The following is a 21,298-nucleotide window of genomic DNA, read 5'->3' as shown; positions in this document are numbered from 1 at the left end:
TATAATAGTAACTTTCATTTTAGAATTATGTATCTTTTCTTTTCTTTCTAATTACTGGGACAATTCGTATCTCCATGAAATTGACTGTTCAACATTAATGAATTGAACCATTGCAACATCTAACATTTTCTGAATTAAAAAATTGTTAGATATCTTTTTATAAACAGTTGCTGAATATTTTTGTACAGTAAGAAACTTTAACTTTTTCAATGAATTCTGAAAATATTCAGTTTGAAATTTCCATCTATATTATTATTTTCCATTAGAAATTTCTATCATCGATTTATTAAATTTCTAAATTACGAAACATTGTATTTCATTGAAATATTTACCTGTGAAAATTAATAATCGTGACATATATAGAAATCAGATTCCCTTAAAATCGCCCGATACTAAAATTCGCTGCAAACTATAAATATTAATTAACTCAATTTTTACTCCAATTACACATATAATTATGTATATAAAAAAATACGCTTTATAGTAAACCTAACCTTGAATAGTCTAACATGCATTACCCCTCGTGTTTAAGCAAAAAATTAAATGTGAATGAGCGGACGAATCAGGATTAACCTTCATTTCTCTATGATCTTTATACAGAACTTTTACTGTGTATTATTAGATTATAAGTGTAAAGCAAGAACTGAGAAAAAAATAGATTCATGAGGCATGATGGTCGCCGTGGCTGTATAATCGGCGTGTCATAGGTCAAACCGATGAGATACCATTTCGCAGACTCCGACGTGCAGTCAGTGGCGTGTTCTTTCGCGAAACACTGACTCTGTCATTCCATCTGTTTTTACACCCTGCTAAGTTCCGTTATATAATTTCATCGTGATCAAGTCTTCGCCTTACTATCGGTCCATTTGCCTTTTCGCAGCCTAAGGTAAGGATCAATTATCTGTGCAACTACTATCGATCGATTAGTCATTGGTTGAGTCCAATTTTCATGGATTTTCAAACTTTAATATAGATTTAAATGCAATTCGATCATCCTCGTGTGATTCGGTCACTACATCTGGCGTTTACCGTAAAATTCATTAATCTCTGTCTCTCTGGTATTCCTATAGTTCTATTTTAAAGATTAATAGAATCTATGTTTAATGAAGCAAAATTTTATATGCGTATTAACTTTGTTACGTTATATAAGAAATTGGATAACTAATTCCTATCCTTATTGTGAAATAGATTCAGATTGTGAAATTCGATATCTGTATCCTCTATATATTCTCTATACAACTATATTAGATACGGCAATATTTTAGGTATATATTGAGGTTTATTGAACTTGTTATTATAAGAATATTTTCTAACAACGTTATAATATATTTTGTAATAGCTTCGAAAATATTTATTCCAATTACTTTCGAACGATTATTCCTCAAATTCGTTTCTTCCGTGCTTATATACATATTGAATCTGATGGCGCTTTCTTCTATTACTACTACTTCTCTCTCTCTCTCTCTCTCTCTCTCTTTCTCTCTCTCTCTCTCTCCCCTTCTCTCCCCCCTCTCTCACTCTCTCTCTCATGTATATACATCATATATATCATATATATAAATACGAGATATTGTTCGAATTAGGATTAGTTCGAATTAATCGACAAAGTTTGCGTTATGGTTTCGATAAGCGCGATAAGAATAAGGGTATCGACCGATGTTTAACGTGAACCCATAGTATAATTTTATGGTTTTATAGTAAGTTTGAAACAAACTTGTGTACACCGTTCTGTCGACATAAAATTGGCGTTCTTAGTTTCGGAAGTGAGACAACTTATATTATTTATATTTGTATTTATTATTTAAGTATATGACTTAAAGATGTAGGTAACAGATCTCTATAAATAAATCTAAGTTATTGAACATACTTGAAGAGAAAGTACAGCCTCGACATTAACCACGAGGTACATTATAATGTGACCTTTCTTATCAATTGCTACAACTGGTTTCTCTCGATTAGTATACAGCACTGTATATATCGTGTATTTAAAAATTTTGCAAAGCTGTAGGAATATTATTCGACGACGTAATGTAACTGATCAGACCTTTCTAATCATTAACTTCCTTTACTATACGTATATGCATACAATCGTTTTATACTCTTGTTTGCACTTGTATGTGTATCTATCAAAAGTTATCACACATTTATTATAAACAGTACCAACAACATTCGTTTTCTTTTGTTGTAAGACGACTGACGTCAAGAATATTGTTAAAAGTAAGTACTAAAAATGAAATGTTACCATGTCGTTGTTAGTTCTACATTGTACGTATAGATTATTTACGTTGCTAGAGATTTATGAAAAATATAGAAAAGAAATAAATTTTTAAGATGAAAACTATAATATAATGTAAAATATAATTAAAACATAATATACAAAAACATACATAAGTAACAGAAAGCTTGAAATTGGTACTTGTGTATACATATGAGTATTAATATTTTTTGTACTAGAAATGAAAATAATAATTTTGACTTAATTACAGCAACTATCTCAAATGGCGCGAACAAACCCGAAAACTCGATATTCCGAAAACAAACGGCACTCCGATTTGCCGCGTTTCGAATCAGTTGTTAGAATCTCCAACCTGCCTATTGTAGAAAACAGTATACATATCGCTGGTAACGTTTACGATAAACTAAAGGTAAGCAAAACTGTTTTAATAATCTGACAGTTTCACGAATCGCTCCACTTTCTCTCATCCTTCACTTGCTAGTTTCGTTTGTCGTGAAAGTGCCGTATGTTTGCAATGATCAGCAAAACTTTTATATATGTACATTGTATCCAGAAATAAAATAGCGTGAGCAAACTGCTATCTTTAAAATAGAGAAGTATGAAAGTATATAAACTAAAAATGAAAATATTGCTTTAATGCAAGAATTTAAATATTTCTCAATGACTTTCTAGTTAGAAATTTTAAACGACTGATTAAGATAAATGCACGTGTATGCAGCAATAAAGCAATTTGTTAATAAGTTTATGTTCTTTATATTCGTATTAATTTAAATGTCAACCACATCTTTAAACATTAATCTTATTCTACTTAATCTTCCATTTATCTAGCTTAGTAATCGTCATATCCTCACGAAAAAAATCAAAATCAAGGGACAAACATGATATTGTTAATTTTAGCGTTCAAATTCATTGATGAGCTGGAGTTTATATACTGCCGAACAATCACTTGCAATTGCAACAGCGTCAGCGAAACCTGCGATTTCCGTATTAAATGGGCCTATTATGACGATCGATCAATTGCTCTGTAAAGGTATCGATATCGTTGAACAGAGAGTACCAGCCGTACATCTTCCTCCGCATCTTGTAAGTACAGTTAAAGTTAAATGTTAGTTATTTAACATTTCATTATTCTAAAGAATGAAATCAATGTGTATTTTATATTACAAAGATATACTGCAATGCACGAGAATATGTGAGCAACAAAATCGTGAGGCCTGTTCTAATGCGTGCCGGAAGCGTGAAACTGATAGGAAGCCAAGCCGCGAACGCAGCGGTAGATAGATTAGATGGGGCTCTAACTGTCGCAGATAAATATGTTGATCGTTACTTGCCTGCTGATTCTACCGATACAGTAGACCATGGTAAATTATTCGTTTTAAATTGCCGATAGTAATTTAGACCATATTTTAAATATTCTAATAGCAACTTAAGAAAGTAATCTTTTACACTTTCTATATACAGTGGATACAAAAAGTATTCATACTTCATTGTATTTATTATAGTATTTACGTATTAACTAATTAAATCTAAGTATATTAAATTTTATATCACTTAACAGTAATTTCATATGATTACAAAAATTTTGTACTATGAAAATGAAGTGTATAGAATCTGGTAAAGACACACTTCATTTGGAGAATAAAGGTATGTGCAAATACTTTTTGTTTATCACTGTATGTATAACAAATGAAATCATGTTCAATTAATATCAAATTAAACTTCTAAATATATATTAAATATTGATTATTCGAACTAATCGTGACACGTAATGTTCAAATAATTAAATTAGTGTATTTTCGTGTATTTTTCATCTTTATTTCTTTGGTCTCCATCTTTAATCATCGGTTCTAGCGTTTCAGTGTTAACTGATACGTCAAGTACCATATCGAGCAAACAAATAATCGATTAAGTTAAATCGTTGTCAACGCAAATTATTTTTTAGATTCCTCTCCATCTGAACCTGTGAGTAAGACCACGCGAACTATCAAACACGGTGCCAGGTTATCTAGGAAATTACAAAAACGGCTAACGCGTCGCACATTAGCGGAAGCTCGAGCGCTTAAGGAACAAGGAACGGAATGCATTCATATACTTTTATATATTGTAGAATTGGTAAGTAACACTTCTTTCAGCCGATATACGTAATAAACAATACAAATAATAAATAAAAATTAGCAAAAGTAAAAAGAAAGGAAAAGGAAGCCTTGAGTAAGTATTATTTATTTGTATTATCTATTAATATCATTTACTGAATAAAGAAACTATACTTTGCATCATTGATCACTTTCCAATTATATACTTGTTCTGTTATGCGAACGATGAAGTTGATATGTTACAGTTAGCAACGGACCCAAAACTAGCATTTAAAAAGGCGAAAGAACTTTGGGGAACATTAAGTTTGCCTGAACCAGAAAACCAAGCTCGACCAGCTACTCTAGAACAGTTATTGGTTCTTTTAACGCGTGAATCTGCGCGTCGTATTGTTCATCTAGTGAATGGGACAACAACGTTAGCAGCTAGAACCCCGCGCAATCTTGGTAGACTTCTCATTGGAGTGTCGCATCAATTGCTCGTAGTTGCGGATGCTACTTTCAGAGTAATTGTCAATAAATTTGTACATCATTCAATTCTTGAAATATTCATTACTACGGTTCCTTCGTTTATCTATGTTTATTCGGCCTCTTTTTGTTCTGAAGATGATGCCAATTATCGGTAAAAGGGGTGCAGCAAAAGAACAAATTTCAGCCATTAATTTGGCTATACAAAGGCTCAATTCATCTACAAATCATTTATTGGTATGTAGAATTCAAATAATGTTCACTCTAATAATGTTTAACCACGAATCACATTTATTATAGATTTTTATTAATTATGATGTACCTATGTCATCAACTAGTATCAATACAAAAAATAGTATCAAGCAACTGATGCTACTTTTACAGGAGCAGTTCGCAACTTTCCTAGCTGGTCGTCCATGTGTTTCCAAAATAACACATGCAAAGAGTCATCAACAAAACCACAACAACCACATGTCGATGTCTTCAAAACCTCCCGTAAATGGTATCGATACTATCGAGTAACAAAACTGTGGTTATAAGTTATTTTGCGTAAGTTCCGTCTATGATAGCATTTATTTCAAGATTGATAACTATGTATCAGGAAAACTTCTCATTGAAATTTCACAGTTAAATAATATCCACCGAAATATTATAATATAGTTTTCGAACACATTATACTCCCACACTCACATTAAGCAATTAATGAATATTTCTCTTATATCGAAGACATAAGTGTGTATTGTATCCGTGTCATTCCTAGTTTTCAATTCTTGAATCTACATTTAGTACATAAATTATAATGTGTCTAGAAACAAGAAAGTGCAAAAATAAATATTATGATAATTTCACAGTCATCACGATGTCATTAAAAAATGGTCTATTTGTTTTGTTGACTCGAAGTAGATTATACATTCTTGGCCGTATATATCTTTAAGAAGCTTGTTATTGATGTCTCGTTATAATTGTAACATATTGAATATAATATATATAAGTTGTGTTTGTGTTTAATCCAATGCAGATATCTTTGATTAGTTTATGCATATATAATTATCTTAATATGCCTCTTACATTTTATTTCATTGAATGATATAATTTAATAAATTTCAATTTTTAAATTATTCAAACAAATTTCGCAATAGTTAGAAAAGTAATAAAGAATAGTACATTGCAAATAAGTAAGCGAATTTAGATAAGTAATTTTTTTAAAGCATTAATATTAGTTTAGACCTAATTATTGCTTCTGTTATCAAAGTTAATGAAACTAAATTTTCTAACTAGTACATTAATGTGTTTTAACGAACTGATAAGGTACACACACGCACACATACACACAGAAACAATTGAATTAAAAATTTCACTTTTTAGCGACAGAATGATATTACGATTTAAATTGTGAAGTAACAGAATCTCTCCCCCCTCTTATTTTATTTTCAATTGTTTAAGATAAACTGTAATCTGTATCTCTTTAATCATTATTATTACTCTATAATATTATAATATTTAATCTTTCTACTTATATAAATTTGTTTTTGCAAGAATATTATTCATTCTACAAGTATAGCTTATATTCTTATCCATGTTCAATTTAAAATATTGAAAATAATATCAGTATTTCAGTTGTATAGGAATAAATTTTTATGTCTTCAAATCATTGATTTTAAAATAGATATAATACAATAAATGCTTTATCAATACAAAATACAGAAAAATGGTGAATATGAATTGGGTATAATATATTGTTATTGAGGGATAATATATAAAAATATACATGTATATGTAAGTAGAACTAGCACATGTTAAATTAGAATTAATGCTAATTACTCATTATATATTATTCTATGTAGCTCCGACATTAAAATAAACATCAAAATAAATAAAATTAATTAATCTTTCATTGAATTCTTAACGAATCCTTTTTAAGAATGCTATTTCCTTCTATTGTCGAAAAAATATTATATAAATTATTCATATACAATAATATTTTAAAACAATACACATCTATGTATTATTGAGAAGTTTTTAATTACTTATAATATGCCAATGCAAGTGACACTGGTTTTCCAATAGTTCGATGAACTTTTTTCTTAAACGAAATGAAAGTAAATGCGGTAAGATCTTTTCCGATTGCATATTTTCGAAACACTTTCTTTTGCATTTTCAACTATTTTCGAGCTATATATTTTGTTTCAATAAAATATTACATGTATAAAATAAGTAATCTCTATTTTTTTAATACCAAAAGCATTAATTATGTTGCGAATGATAAAAATAAAAATGTATCTTGTACCGGTAAAATTGTAGTAATAAATAGATGAAGTATTATCGTTGTAAACAGCGCAGATAATTTTGTTCAAAGAACAACTACATATACAATCACACTTCCCCACTTTTTCTATTTTCTTCAACTTTTACTGCTAACAAACTATATAATCGCTAAATTTGGAAAACTATCATTTTACATCACAGTATAGACCACAAAGAAAAACGGAGAACAGCCTTTCAACCATATGCTACTTTTTGTTTGAAAGATCCGAACGTCAGAAAGCAGATAAAATTTGCCAGTAAACTTCCTTTCCTAAAATAAGGCGTATTTAGTGTCTATAAATACGACAAAAATAGAACACGATATTTTGAGATGTTCGATAAATGTTTTAGAAATTAACGAAATTTATTTTTCTATTACTTATATTAAAAATATAAGAAAATGGTATCAATAAGAAATATTTCTTTAAAAATTCCTATCAAATTATTTTGATAATTTGAAAATAAATTTTGCAACAAAAATATAATATTAGCTTGTGTTTAGGTCTTCCTTTTTTTTGGCAGTAAGTTCAAAAATCATGTCACGCATCCGACTTAAATCCATCAATTCTGCTTTCATCTTCTTAATTATTTCCTCTTTTTCAGCAATGCTCTTTTCATACGTATGTACTAATTCTGATAATTGTTGAGTTTCTTGTTTGAGTGCAGATATATCTTTTTGATTAGACTGAATTTCCGCAATTTTTAATTCTATTACCTATTTAATATTATATATACATACATTAACAATTCTATTATAACAGTAGAGTCTATGTAAACGTACCTGATCCTTTTTATTTAACTGATCCTGCCTTTTAAGGAGCAGTTTACTAAGTTCGTGATTTTTATTAGTCATTTCCATGGTTTTTGCATCTGCAGCCACACATTCAATTTCTAACTCTTTTATTTTTTTAGTTAATGTTTCAATTCTATTTAAAGTACTTTCTAATTCATGCTTATGTTGCACGAGTACTATATTTAGATGATCAATGTTAGCAGTCTTTTCTGTTACTATTTTTTCTAAACCTTCAATTTCCTATAAATATGACTTCTATATTTTAGTTTTGATTTAAACTCTTATTTGATAGATTCACTATAAAAAGTACTAACCTGTGTTTTAATAGCTACTACTTTTTTATTCTGTTCTTCTGCTTCAGCAAGCTTTACAGTCAATGTAGACTTCACTTCTTCTAAGCATTGCTGTGTGTCAAACAACATTTGATGTAAACGGCTTGATTCTGCTACTACTTGTGCCAGCCTATGTTGCAAACTGGTTCCATGATTGTTTGCTGCTTCTAAACTAGATTGCATAGCCCGTTCTGCATGTCTCATAGCTGCTAACTTTTATAATACGAATATAAGATATAGTAAATATAATAAGCATTTTGTGCTTATGTTAAGATGTATTTAAAAAGAAGCATATACCTTGTATTCATACAATTCCATTACTGCTGATGTGGTAATATCATTGATTTGATTTGACTCATAAGTTCTTTCCAATTTTGCTAAAAATGCATCAAGCCGTTCTTCTTGCACGAAAGAAAACAGTGGGACCATTTCACTACTTGCATTTACGGACATTTTACTTCCAATATTTGTTACCATACCATGAGTACTTTGTACCAATATCAAAGGCTCCAGTTGCTTCATACAAAGCGCCACCGCGGAAACACTTGTCACACAAAAACATGGGATACAATTTGCATCTGATAGTGAATTTGTCTAGAGTTGTCATCAATAAAAATTAAAATAACTTGTTGCCAAAATATTCAATTTTAGTTGTGAAAATACAGTAATGTTTTATTTGAATAACAATATCTGTTAAAATCTTTGTACTTTGTTAAACAACTAAAGAACATTAAGATGAAACCTACCATTCTTGAGGAAATCCCATGGTGGATGTCAATTGTAGAACCTTTTGTTTAATGTCTGTATCACCAGTGAACAATGCATTTGCCATTGTCATTTGAATTTGTTTCTTTCTAAGTAACTCAGAATATAAAGTTAACCATTGCGAATTATCAGCAGCTAAATCAGCAGTCAAAGCTAATGCATGAATACATAAATTTGTAGTAGGATTCTAAAATAGAAAGTATCATTATCAAAAATGTCTATAAAAAAAACAAGAGTTATATTTTTTAAGGAACAAGAATACAATACTTGAATAAAATTCCCTGGCCAATTATCAGCTGCACATGTTTCAGAATCTAACATTGGACTTAATAATTTTCGTATCATTTGTTCATTCAAGGATTGCATCACTTTTGTTCTGAGTGTAGATGTTTTAACCATTTCTTGAAATAATTGCATTAATTCTGCTAATTTCGTTTCTGTTTCTAATGTTAATTCACATTTTCCTTGAATTTCATCATTTTCTGAATTTATTATGAGCATTAAAACTGAAGCATCTAATTCTGCTAACACTTCAGATGACGATTTAGTACGCCGTGCATCAATTACTGTAACTCTTATTAAAGTTAATGCTCTGGAGCACACCTAATTTGGAAAAGATTATTATAATCTGTTACCCATTATTCGTATTTAAATATAACAAAGACATACCTGTTCTACAGGAACCCAAGTCATTGCAGTTTTTACACATAAAGGATATAAAGATACCAAAGCAGATAATTTTAATTTTACTAGAAATGACAAAAATTCCATCATGAGAGCAACACATTCTGGATCTGCATTATCTTCTAATGTGGCCAATATATTTTCCACGCCTCTGCCATAACTAATTAAAACAAAAATGAGGTAATTTTTATACCAAATATCAAAATTACACTGAAAATTATAAAGTAACTAACTGTGGATATGTTAACAACACAGCATGGGAATATTCATTTTGTCCAACATAGTCAAAGAAATCTATGATGTGTCTCAGTAACAGAACATCCTTTTGTTTCATTGCTGTAATAAAACTGCTGAATGTGACATCAGCAAAATCCCAAATAGATTTTTCCGAAATATTTGTATTTGTATGTTCTAATATAATCAAAAGCTTACAGCATTGTACTTTGGTATTAACACTATAATGTTGTATTTTTAATAAGGTCCGTATGAATGCTTTTGTATCAATCGTTCTTATTAATATATATACAGCTGGAAGATTTTTGTAACAGAGATTTACTAGTACACCTAAGGAAAGTGCAATAATGTTTTCTTCCCTAGATTGTGTCACCCATTGTGTTAATACTGATACCAGATATGGTAAATGAGCTTCTTGCCAATAAATTTTTATTCCATATGTCAATTCTTGTAGTAGTTTTAATACTCGTATTCTCTTTTCGCTTGTTAAATTTGCCTATGAAGTTATTATACAAAAGCATTAAATTATTACTTTCTTTATATTTCCAGTTGTTAAATTCAAAAATTTTATTATAGGAAACAAAATATGAACCTTAAATGTAATAAAAATAAATATATCTCTATATTTTTTAAATCATATTCTAATGCTATATTTTTGTGATCTTTAAAATACACAAATATACATACTTCCAATAATCTTGCCAGTATAGGTGCAAATTTAAATGTATGAATGAGAGCTTGTCTTGCAGCAGCATTGCGACAAGCATTTTGTAAAACATCCACAGCACTCCAAATCAAAGTAGTTCTGGAAGCTAAAGAATTCATCAGCTCATGCAAACTAACATAGAACTCTGCTGCTATGTTAGTTCCAGGGTCAAAAATGCTTAAATCCAATGATGTACTTATTACCTTTTAAACATAAATTTTTATTATAAAGGATATTTTATATATTGAACAGAATACTAAAATATTTATTAAAGTTTGTTTTAGCTTTTGCAAAATCATATCAAGTATTCATATAAGTAATTCATAAGTATTATGTAAGATTATAATCGCTATTCATTTTCAATGTATTAAAAACAATAAAATAATATATAATTACCCCAAGATTTCGTTGTAAAATTGAAGCGGTTGTTTCACTTGGATGTTTAGTATATTCTAAAACCGCTGATATGAATGTTCTTATGTGTTGGTATTTGTCCATTATGTCTGAGATATCATAAGTAATTATAAAATTTCGAATATTAGTAAACCTTCTAGTTTTTAATTTTAATAACATTAAAGTTAATAAATCTAATAAATTTTTATATGTAAACTACAAATACTACGATTGAATAGTATAGTTTTTTTAATAAAATCTCTTACGAAATATAATTATGTATACATGTGGGCATGTACAATAAATGATTCTTATTTGTACATTCCAAAAATGTAAAGCACACGCGTTCTTTTAACATACATAGACACACTTATAAAGTTGGAAATAATAAATATCGTTTTGCAGAAAACGGGTATTTGGCGGCCATTTCTAAATATTACGTTTGAAATTAACCAATTGAATTAAAGTCAATCAGTGCAGCTAATAGTTTTATCACTGCCGACTCTAGTAAGTACTAGAACTGCTGAAAAACGTGGCAACACCGCACCAGGAAACCTATTTTTATTTAGAGAAACAGAGCTAACTCTAGAGTCGGCTGTGGTTAGATATATGGAAGCCGGGTTCTTGCATTGTTGCCATTTTTACTTTCAGAACGGCTACTATGGTTTTATGTAAAATTTTCATTTTTTTTTATATTTCATGTGTAAAAATTATTTGATACTGGATATTAAATATAATTAAAACAAGTTTGTTACATATTTAATAATTATTGTAATTCATTTTTCATTTTGTAATTTAAAAATGGTGAAATAAGTTTATATTTTTTTACTAATGCCCAAAATAATTAACAATATTTGCTATAGTGATTTCGATATAAATATTTATGCTAATAGTAATTTATATAAACTTATATTGAAGAAATAATTATAAGAAAAATAATGGCAATTATTAAAAATTACTAAAATCAAGTACAGAGATTTATGAAATAAATTTAATGATAAAATATTATGTTACAATGTATATTAGTACATTTTACATACAATATTTTACTCCATTCTCTGACGACTGAATTATATAACCTTTTTAATCCGAAAGAGAATAATAAACATACGTACATATATAATTTTGTTTTTTGTATTGGATCTTTAGTAACAGGTTTCTTCTTTCAATTTTATGGATTTAGTAATTGCATAATTGAATATTTTACACATTATAGTGGATCAAGTATAAAATAAAAATTCTAAAATAATTTAAAATAAGGATGGGAGAAGAAAATTGCTAAGTATCCGCCTTGATACACCTACTATACGAATTAGTTGCAAATCTCTTTAATATTCCAAGCGTGAATTTGAAATGTTATAAAATTCTGATATTTTACTTTATATTGTTATAATTTATATTTAATACCTGACGTTATATCTTATATGTATATAAAGAAATATAAAATTTATTAATAACAAAGATCCCTACTTATATTTGAAAACATTTGCAACGTTATAAATTGTAGTAAAATATATTAGAAATAAGAGTATATAAACATATATTTTAAAAAGTGTATAGCAATAGAACTAAAAGTTCTAAGGAGAACATAAATTACGATATTATTAAAATTGAAAATTAATATTTTTCTTACCTAATTCTGTATATATAAAGAACACTATAAAATGAAACTGTAATCTTATTGGTCAGCAGTGGCGCCGTTCTCCGGCCGTGTTCATTGAAATGCGCCATTACCGATTCGAGGAAAAAGAAAACGACATTGAAGAAAGGTACTTACTCTTGAAGGATCCTCTCAGATTAAAATCTGTTCGACGTTTCTTCATAATTTCACGTAGAATATCTGGGTAAATTGACTGACTCATTGATTGATCGGTGGTAAACTATTGCGTGTGATCGTGACTTTCGGATTTGACGTTGTAAATGAAAGTGTTGCAGCACTGTGTGTACCGTGTGCGTGATTTGGACCTTGATTCTTTACAGTGCGATCAACTTTGATTTTAATCTTCATTCCGTTAGGTTACAGAGACATCGGTACCATCCATCTTGTCGAGAAAAGTGCCATTTGGAACAGTTATTGTTTTTCCGAAAAGTGGCGAAAGATCTTAATTCTCCGAACGTATAAGGAGGAATGTGAAAAAAATCAACAAGCTTCATAGAGCCGTGTAATCTGCCCTCTGTGTGCGTGTGTGTATGTGTGTGTGTGTGTACCAACCGGAGCTGTCATAAATGTACACATTCTATATAGATTGCACGATCTATGCTCGGTTAGTGGGCCGATTTACTCAAGACAAGTGATCGTATCTGACGCGCGGCAGTGAATTGACATTAATCATCGTCGCGCGGTGTTGTGCGCTCATCGACCGTCTAAAGAGCTAGTGCCGCATTCTTATTCGACGGCGAGCTTCCTCACGCTAGCAGGTTAACCATAGAAAATTTCAGTTTTCATTCAGTTGCCAGGTGTCCCTTTCCTTGCTACCTCAAACATTTTTTTCTAATTTTTTTCTAATGTTCACTTTTTCTTTTTTATATAACCCATAACGAAACAGTTTAGTTTATGGGATATTGTGATATCTATCACAGACGCAAAGAATATGCTTAATACCGTGTCTACGTTATTCGTCTTTTTAATGTGTATTCTATTGCACGAACATCGACAAGATTTTACGTGTGTACCCTAGGACATGTGGTTTCTTTTAGATTGTGAATTCTTTTTTCTCTGTCGTTTTCTCTTAATTCATAGGATATGCTTTAGCTCCTCTCGATTATTTCAGATCTTGCTGACGTTTCACGGGCGGTGACAAGTAGTCAGAACTGTAACTATCGTGGCGCATCGCTTACACCCTTTATTTGCTTCTCTTGTCCTCCCTCCCTTGCTATCTCGAGGGAAAGAGAAAGAATTAACATGAATGAACGAGTTCAAGAGAGAAAGATAGAGTGAGAGTGAGTGAAAGAAAGACATTGTAAATGAATACAGTGAGGGACAAAAGTATTCGTACGATAGGAATGTGAAAATAAAAAAGTACTGTATTTCTGCACTGTTGATTGACATACATATGATACATTATACAACAATGTTAGTAGTAACAAATATAAAAAACAAAGGTCAACTAAAATACTCAATAGTAACTTATAAAAATTATAAATTTGCATAATGCTAATGTTTGGGACAAAATATCTATACGCTATTAGTGATTATTATTATATATTATAATTAATACTTTGTAGAGTTATTAATATTTCATCTTTTTAAAATATTGTTTTAATTTAATATGATATTTTCTTATCTGTTTTTCTAGTTCCCATCATACATTCAAGTCTGGTTGTTGCTATGGGTCTTAATCCTGCTGAACTTTGTTGGCATTTGTCTGCAGGCTTTCTTTTAAAATATTTAAGTGTAGATGTTTGAAAAGCATCGTATTTTGATTTCCCAGAAATTTCAATCAGACAAATGAGAGAAGGTATGATGATTAACAGATACTGAAATAGATTTAAGATACGTACAATCAACTATGAAGTATGAGGGAAAAAGTATAGTGATAAGGGCGGGGTATTGTTCCATTAGGAATTAGAGAACTAATATTTATTACCCAAATGGGTCAAATAATGTTGGAATTGAAAATACATCTTAATTTCAATAGGACCAGGACTGGAAGTCACCATAGCAATCGCCATGCTTAAATCTCATTGATTCTTATATGTCGGTATAATAGAATATTTCACAAAGATTCTAATAAAGTAAAATATCAGTAGGGTTTCTTAAAAATTTAATGTATTATATACCAAGTAAATTATAGTCTGTTATTAATAAAATATATCAATTATAATATTGATAATTATCAATTATAAAGTGCAAATACTTTTGTTCCAAATATTAACATTCTATAAGTTACAAAGTTTGTATTTTCTGTTTATTACTACAAACATCTGTATAATCTACAATCATATGCATATTAATATAATTAATACTGTAACAAATACAATACTTTTTATTTTCGCATTCTTACTAAACGAATACTTTTGTCTTCCACTGTAAATGAATGAGAAAGAGATAGCGGGAAGGGGGTGGGGATAGCGTATCAGTAAGCGAACGAACGAAACGCAGATTAAGCAAATAAGCAAATGAGAGGAAAGAAGATAGAACATTAATAAGTGGAAGAAAGAAAGAACGTATGTAAGAACACCTACGTATGCATGTATGTGTATATAAGGAAGAGAGAAAGAGAATTTGCGCGCGCGTACACAGAATTCTGTCTGTCCTTATCGGTTTCTTTCTTTCTTTCGCAGTCCCTATGCATCGCTTTAACGGTTTCTTGTGATTTTTCGATAATACTATTTCGCTGAAGGTTATGAGCTGTTGGTTACGTAGATAAGTTTGGGGTGAGTTCGTACGTATGCAAGGTTTGACGTAGCTTCATTTTGTTTCTAAGTACGCGTAAGCTCTGTATATATGTGCGTGTATGTTTTTTTCATTTAGTATGTTCTCTCTCTTAGGAATGTTTTTTTCTTGTCAGCCGTACCCGGACGGGCTCGCGCGATGCGGACCTGTTTCCTTTTCGTCGCCGCGAGTAACGCGAATTCCGTGATTGCCGTGAAGTTGCTGCGTTTAGTCATCGTGTTACCAATTCTCACTCGTATATTCCTTGTTAGAACAGGCTACGCGTTTATCATTTAGAGTCTGTCTGGTTTTATCAATTGTAACATTATCGCAAACCAATAACGGACTCGTTCAATTCAACAAGACTCTCCTCGCAAACTAATTGGATAATGTAATTAACAGAATCCCCTGCTTTAATGGGTTAAACCGCATACGTTATTATTTTTCGTTAGTTTATACCTACTGTGTTTTTTTCACTTGTAAGTGTCAGAAAATAATCGCAATAGAGTAGACAATCAAATTTTATCATACGCATTTATGCAAGTCAATATCTAATTCTTTTCTCCTGTCTTCTAATTTGCTCAAGTTCCATATTTTTGCAGACATTCACTATGTAATTCGTATCTTGGTTCTTGATTATTTGTTTATTTGTACTTTATACGCTTAAATACCCAAGGATACATCTTTTTTGTTATTCCAATTTTTGCGTCCGTTCTTTGATTAGTTTTTATGTAATGCGTTTTAACGGAGCCTCATCCTTATAATCCATATTAATTCTTCTCTCTCATTTAGTTGTAGGTATAATATTTTGTTGTATTTAATTTTATTGCAAACTGAATGTAATACAATTTTTGAGAGGTTATTTACATGTGGTCAAATTTTGTACTTTATAATATTAGTTATTTGTACAGTATTATAAAAAAATTTCTTTCGAATTATTTTATATTGTTTTATGTAGAAATAATAGAAACTATATCAAACTGCAAGGTTGGAAAGGTATAATGTTTATACTATCGTGAAGAAATCTATTATTTGATATTTGTGACGCTTGATTCAAAAATTTATTTTAATATATTACTTTTAATCAATATGCTAATATGCTATAATATTCTTTAAAATATGTTTTTCTGAAGATCTAAATTTGAATTACTAATTTTTCTTATTTAATAATACTCATGTTAAAAAGTCATCTTGTATAACTTTCAGTATTGTATTAAACATTATATTAAAATCTTTTAGTTTATAGAAAAACATCATAATTTATTATGTATATTTATTAGTTTATATTGTTCAAGCTAAAACATTTAGTTAAATGTTGATTACTTAGTATGTAACTGAAAGCCTTATCTATTACATATGAACTTTCGGTATAAATAGACTTTTATCTGCTGATTTACAGGTTTAGGTACAAGTAAAAAATCGACAATTATTTCAGAATTCCAATAATTGTTATTTATATAATTCTATGTTATATTTTATAATTAAAATAATATTATAGTTTAAATGCCAATTTAGGAGTTATTTTAACAATTTATTGTTCATTTATAAAGAAAATTTTATCATTTATAATAACTGAATAAATATAAAATAATTGGTCTTATGCTGAAATAAATAGTTAGATTTTTGTAAATATAGAATTATGCTTTTAATATTTTTAGAGATAATAGCAAGGCTTTGAATAAATTTAAGTATTTTACAGAAAGTTTATGTTACTGTTTGTTTACAAAAGCTATAAGAAGGAATATTAAAAATAATGAAACATAAGTTTAGTGTTATAGATGTTTCTAAATTAACGCATCCAATTTTTTGTTATTTCTAATGTATTAAATGTGTCTTATTATAAATGTTAATTCACTATAAACTTTACAGCAGCAAAAAATTTATAATTTTTACACTAAAAGAGTAATATGTTCTAAATATTTACAAATTTTTTAAACATAGGTGATCATGGCTAATCGGGGTACAGCCCAGAGGCCAAATGGTTCAACACAAGGGAAGATATGTCAGTTTAAGCTGGTGTTACTTGGAGAATCTGCTGTGGGAAAATCAAGTCTTGTCTTGAGGTTTGTGAAAGGACAGTTCCATGAGTACCAAGAAAGTACTATTGGAGGTATGGATTTCAATATCACTATAAGTGTTAATTACAGCATCGGTCACATGAAAATAACATGAATTATAATTAATACAATATGTATCTAACTAAATAGTATTTTATTGGTTTTAGCTGCATTTTTAACACAAACTGTATGCCTGGATGATACAACTGTAAAGTTCGAGATTTGGGATACAGCAGGGCAGGAACGTTATCATAGTCTTGCACCAATGTATTATCGTGGTGCACAGGCAGCCATTGTTGTATATGATATAACAAACCAAGTGAGTAAAGATCTATCAAAATCAATATACATTTTAAGTATACTGAAAATTATGTGCAATATTTAATGCAAATATTTATTCAGGTGAATGGCAAAAAAATAGTTATGTTCTGGGTTTTGTGTCAATAAAAATAGTAATAAGACTTTAATCGTTATTTTTTTGTTAATTGTTATGAATATTATTTTTTAATCTTTACATGTATCTTTAAAAAACTACAGGACACATTTGTACGTGCTCAAACGTGGGTGAAGGAACTGCAACGACAAGCCAGTCCAAGTATAGTTATAGCACTAGCTGGAAATAAAGCCGATCTTTCAAATAAAAGAGTTGTAGAATTTGATGAAGCTCAAACTTATGCAGATGAAAATGGCCTTCTTTTCATGGAAACTTCAGCCAAAACAGCAATGAATGTTAATGATATATTTTTGGCAATTGGTAAGATTGTATTGTTATGCACACGAACAATTTTATTATATTTATCTAACCTACATAGAGAACATCTGGATTTGAAATAATACCGCTTATTAAATTACATACAGTATAATAACACAGAGTGTACTTACTTTATAATCATATAAAATATTTATTGTTGTATGTTTCTAAAAGTTTTTTTTTATATTTCAGAATATTTTACTAATCTCCTTTGTATAATATATATCTCTAATAATATTCTATTTCTATTTGTATTTTTCTTTTTGTTAAATAAAGTTTTGTGTTATTATATTACAGCTAAGAAACTTCCAAAGAATGAACAATCAGGAAATGCAAGTACAAGCGGTCAAGGTCGCCGATTAGTTGAGACAGAAGGACAAAAGGCAGCAACTGGCAATTGTTGCAAGTGATTATCCAAATCTGTACGTGTCAAATATATATTGGTATACACTTTTATATTAGTTACAATTTGACACCTTCGTGATAAACAATGGTGAAAGATATAATATCCTTGAAAGAATCACAAAACAATTAATATGTGCATCAGATATGAGTCCAGCATTTGATATAATATTGTAGTATACTATGTCCACATATTTTTATAATACTAAGATATATAATGAATAGACACTAATGATTATCTTGCAATGATATAAATGTTTTGATATTAATTAGGTTAAAATTTAAACATTTTATGGGGCACTGTATGCAAAATTTTGTATTAGTATTGTGAGACATGAGTAGATATTGCTGTAGCATATTTCTTGTTATGTTTAATATTTTTATTGCATGTACTTTTGACTTCTTCCATTCTTAATATTTATTAAACAAGTAAAAAAGATTTTTTCATCAAAATTTGGATTATATTAATAATAATAATATTTTTTCATATTAAATCATTGAATATCTAAAATAATCATCATTATAGAGGACAAAATTGACATTTTACACTAAAAAGTTTGTTTTTGTATATAAGTCTGCTGAATTTTTAAGACATAACAGACAATATGAGTAGATTTCATAAATTCTATATTTTCATCAGAAAATAAGTTATTAATAGTTAAAAAATCATTTATGATATTAGAAACTATAAAAACTGATGACTTTTTTAAACCTCACAATTGCAGTAAGATTCTTGTCTGTTATAAATTTGTTTTAGCACAATTTTAAGATAAATATTTATAAATAAATATTTTGGCATTTAATATGCACTATACTTTTAGAACAAAAATTATATTTATATAAGTATATTTCTGCATAATATATCGTTGTATATTACGTAGCTTCGTAGATCAACTATTGCAGTGAATAATGCGCAGTCCAATTCGCATTTTTTTCCGTTTTTATTTGTATACTTTTAATGAGCCTGTTGTTGTATTTTATCATCTGTCGTGTTGCAAAACATGGATATATATATTTGCACTTGATTGGAAATAATGCATAATTAAAATTCTACATCAGAATTAGAAGATTTCTCTTTTTTTTATACGTTATATGTTAAATTCTACAAGATTCTATTACAAAGTAACGTTATATATTGTATGCTTAAAAATGTTACATACTATTCTTATTTCATTTAGTTTTTATACTTATTATTTGATTAAAACACGAATAACATACATTTATAATATTAATTATACCGTTAAATGTTAGATACAAGAGAGTAAAAATATCCTTGTAATATATTTACAATTTTATTAAGATTTGCTACTGTAAATCATAAAATGATATTAAAGAAAGTGTTAATTTCTTATTTAAAACTTGAGTTTATTAATTTAATCAATACAACTGTAAGTACTTCAAAAATAACCTTTATTTAAGTAGTATATAATATAATACAAAAATCCTGTAAAAACTGTTTCTTTTCATTTTTATCAAAACTTTATCATTATTACTTCTAATGTAACAATATAAATCATTGCTTAGCCAATTTCTTCAATTTTTTCATTCCTTCATCATAATTATATCTTTATAATATAGCTGTGATTAAGTAAGTTAAAAAGAAAGTAGTGATTAAAGGACAAAATCTATTTTATTTTTTGTTTATTTTATACATATGTTAGTTCAGAGGAAATTTAAGAAAGTAGTATTGTGTTATGTATAATTAAAGTATTATTTGTATAAATATTTTTTCATGTTTTACATGTTGTTTTATTTTTGTTCCAAGTATTCTGTAGTTTATAATGTTTATTAGTATATTTTGGCAGTGACAATTGTAGTAGTATATAACCAATTATTTATCAGTTTAACTAGGATACAATAACTAACACATTTTATATCTATAATATTCTTTTATAATCATATTTGAAACTGAATTAAAACTGACATTGTCATTAAACTTTAATAGAATTTATTCATAATGTTTCTCAAATAGAGTATAATGTATTTTTTTCTGTAAAAAGTAACATAATAATTAAAAAATATAGTACGCATTTTTGTTAATATATCTAATCAATTACTGTAGGAGACACACTCTACTTTTTGCTTACAGATTTGTACCATAATCAACAAATATAAATACACCATGAGTGTGTCTGCAATGAATATATATTTGAGTGGAATATAAAACAATCAGAAAAACCACTATATTGGAATGGGAGGTGAACTGTGCAGGACGAACATTTTTCCTGAGTGATCAATGAAAAAAATGCGTGTATCACATTGCATTCAACGATATATCATCTATTTTGAGTATCAGAACTGTCAAAAAAAGAAAGAAGAAAAGAGAAACAGAGACAGATTAAGCTCCCATTTGTAATTCTAGTAGTAATGGGCGGTGTTCGTTATAAATATAAAAAATAAATAAATAAATAAATATATATATATATATATATATATACACTTACATATATATACATATATATATATATATATATATATAAATACGATAACGATATAAATCATATATAATAAATATGATTTATGTAATAAGTAATGTTAATGGTAATAAGTAATAATGATAATATTAATGGTAACATTGATAAATAATAATAATAATAATAATAACACTAATATTAGTAACAATAATATACCTTTAAAACATACAATGTATGATGAAATTTTGGCACGCAAAACGTCTTGTAAGATAGTACGCCATTCCTGCTGCTATG

At 28.6% G+C, this 21,298-nt stretch overlaps 3 protein-coding genes across 12 annotated transcripts; 2 read left to right on the top strand and 1 right to left on the bottom strand.

The window, feature by feature from the left end:
- Positions 1-712: 712 nt before the first annotated feature.
- Positions 713-5,802, top strand: LOC100746841 (lipid storage droplets surface-binding protein 1). Of its 3 annotated transcripts, none has more exons than XM_003486236.4 (8): positions 713-886; positions 2,487-2,645; positions 3,134-3,319; positions 3,405-3,597; positions 4,179-4,348; positions 4,575-4,832; positions 4,933-5,031; positions 5,179-5,802. In XM_003486236.4, the coding sequence occupies exons 2-8, from the start codon at positions 2,499-2,501 to the stop codon at positions 5,314-5,316; spliced, it is 1,191 nt and encodes a 396-aa protein (XP_003486284.1). In that variant the 5' UTR covers positions 713-886; positions 2,487-2,498; the 3' UTR covers positions 5,317-5,802. The 3 variants fall into 3 exon arrangements, with proteins under 3 accessions (XP_003486284.1, XP_012250463.1, XP_033174411.1); XM_012395040.3 differs by lacking the exon at positions 713-886 and adding an exon at positions 1,598-1,697; XM_033318520.1 differs by lacking the exon at positions 713-886 and adding an exon at positions 1,936-2,217.
- Positions 5,803-7,000: 1,198 nt separating this feature from the next.
- Positions 7,001-12,990, bottom strand: LOC100749075. Of its 3 annotated transcripts, none has more exons than XM_024364551.1 (11): positions 12,783-12,867; positions 11,009-11,115; positions 10,594-10,815; positions 9,906-10,402; positions 9,658-9,832; positions 9,256-9,591; positions 8,970-9,175; positions 8,521-8,767; positions 8,206-8,436; positions 7,880-8,131; positions 7,001-7,813 (listed from the first exon to the last, which is right to left on the bottom strand). In XM_024364551.1, the coding sequence occupies exons 1-11, from the start codon at positions 12,865-12,867 to the stop codon at positions 7,586-7,588; spliced, it is 2,586 nt and encodes an 861-aa protein (XP_024220319.1). In that variant the 3' UTR covers positions 7,001-7,585. The 3 variants fall into 3 exon arrangements, with proteins under 3 accessions (XP_024220319.1, XP_024220320.1, XP_003486220.1); XM_003486172.4 differs by lacking the exon at positions 12,783-12,867 and adding an exon at positions 11,272-11,717 and having other exon boundaries at positions 7,586-7,813; XM_024364552.2 differs by lacking the exon at positions 11,009-11,115 and having other exon boundaries at positions 10,594-10,718; positions 12,783-12,990.
- Positions 12,690-20,900, top strand: LOC100748953 (ras-related protein Rab-5C). Of its 6 annotated transcripts, XM_012395019.3 has the most exons (6): positions 13,032-13,423; positions 17,322-17,490; positions 17,605-17,756; positions 17,975-18,191; positions 18,486-18,610; positions 20,680-20,900. In XM_012395019.3, the coding sequence occupies exons 2-5, from the start codon at positions 17,328-17,330 to the stop codon at positions 18,596-18,598; spliced, it is 645 nt and encodes a 214-aa protein (XP_012250442.1). In that variant the 5' UTR covers positions 13,032-13,423; positions 17,322-17,327; the 3' UTR covers positions 18,599-18,610; positions 20,680-20,900. The 6 variants fall into 6 exon arrangements, with proteins under 6 accessions (XP_003486219.1, XP_012250443.1, XP_012250442.1 ...); XM_003486171.4 differs by lacking the exons at positions 13,032-13,423; positions 20,680-20,900 and adding an exon at positions 12,690-12,774 and having other exon boundaries at positions 18,486-18,696; XM_012395020.3 differs by lacking the exons at positions 13,032-13,423; positions 20,680-20,900 and adding an exon at positions 12,713-12,849 and having other exon boundaries at positions 18,486-18,696.
- The last annotated feature ends 398 nt before the right edge of the window (positions 20,901-21,298 follow it).

Source organism: Bombus impatiens, unplaced genomic scaffold (assembly GCF_000188095.3).
Source record: "Bombus impatiens unplaced genomic scaffold, BIMP_2.2 scf_0102, whole genome shotgun sequence".
NCBI classification, from domain to species: Eukaryota; Metazoa; Arthropoda; class Insecta; order Hymenoptera; family Apidae; genus Bombus; species Bombus impatiens.
Note: the sequence above shows the minus strand (reverse complement) of the source record. Positions and strands in the feature narration are given on the sequence as shown.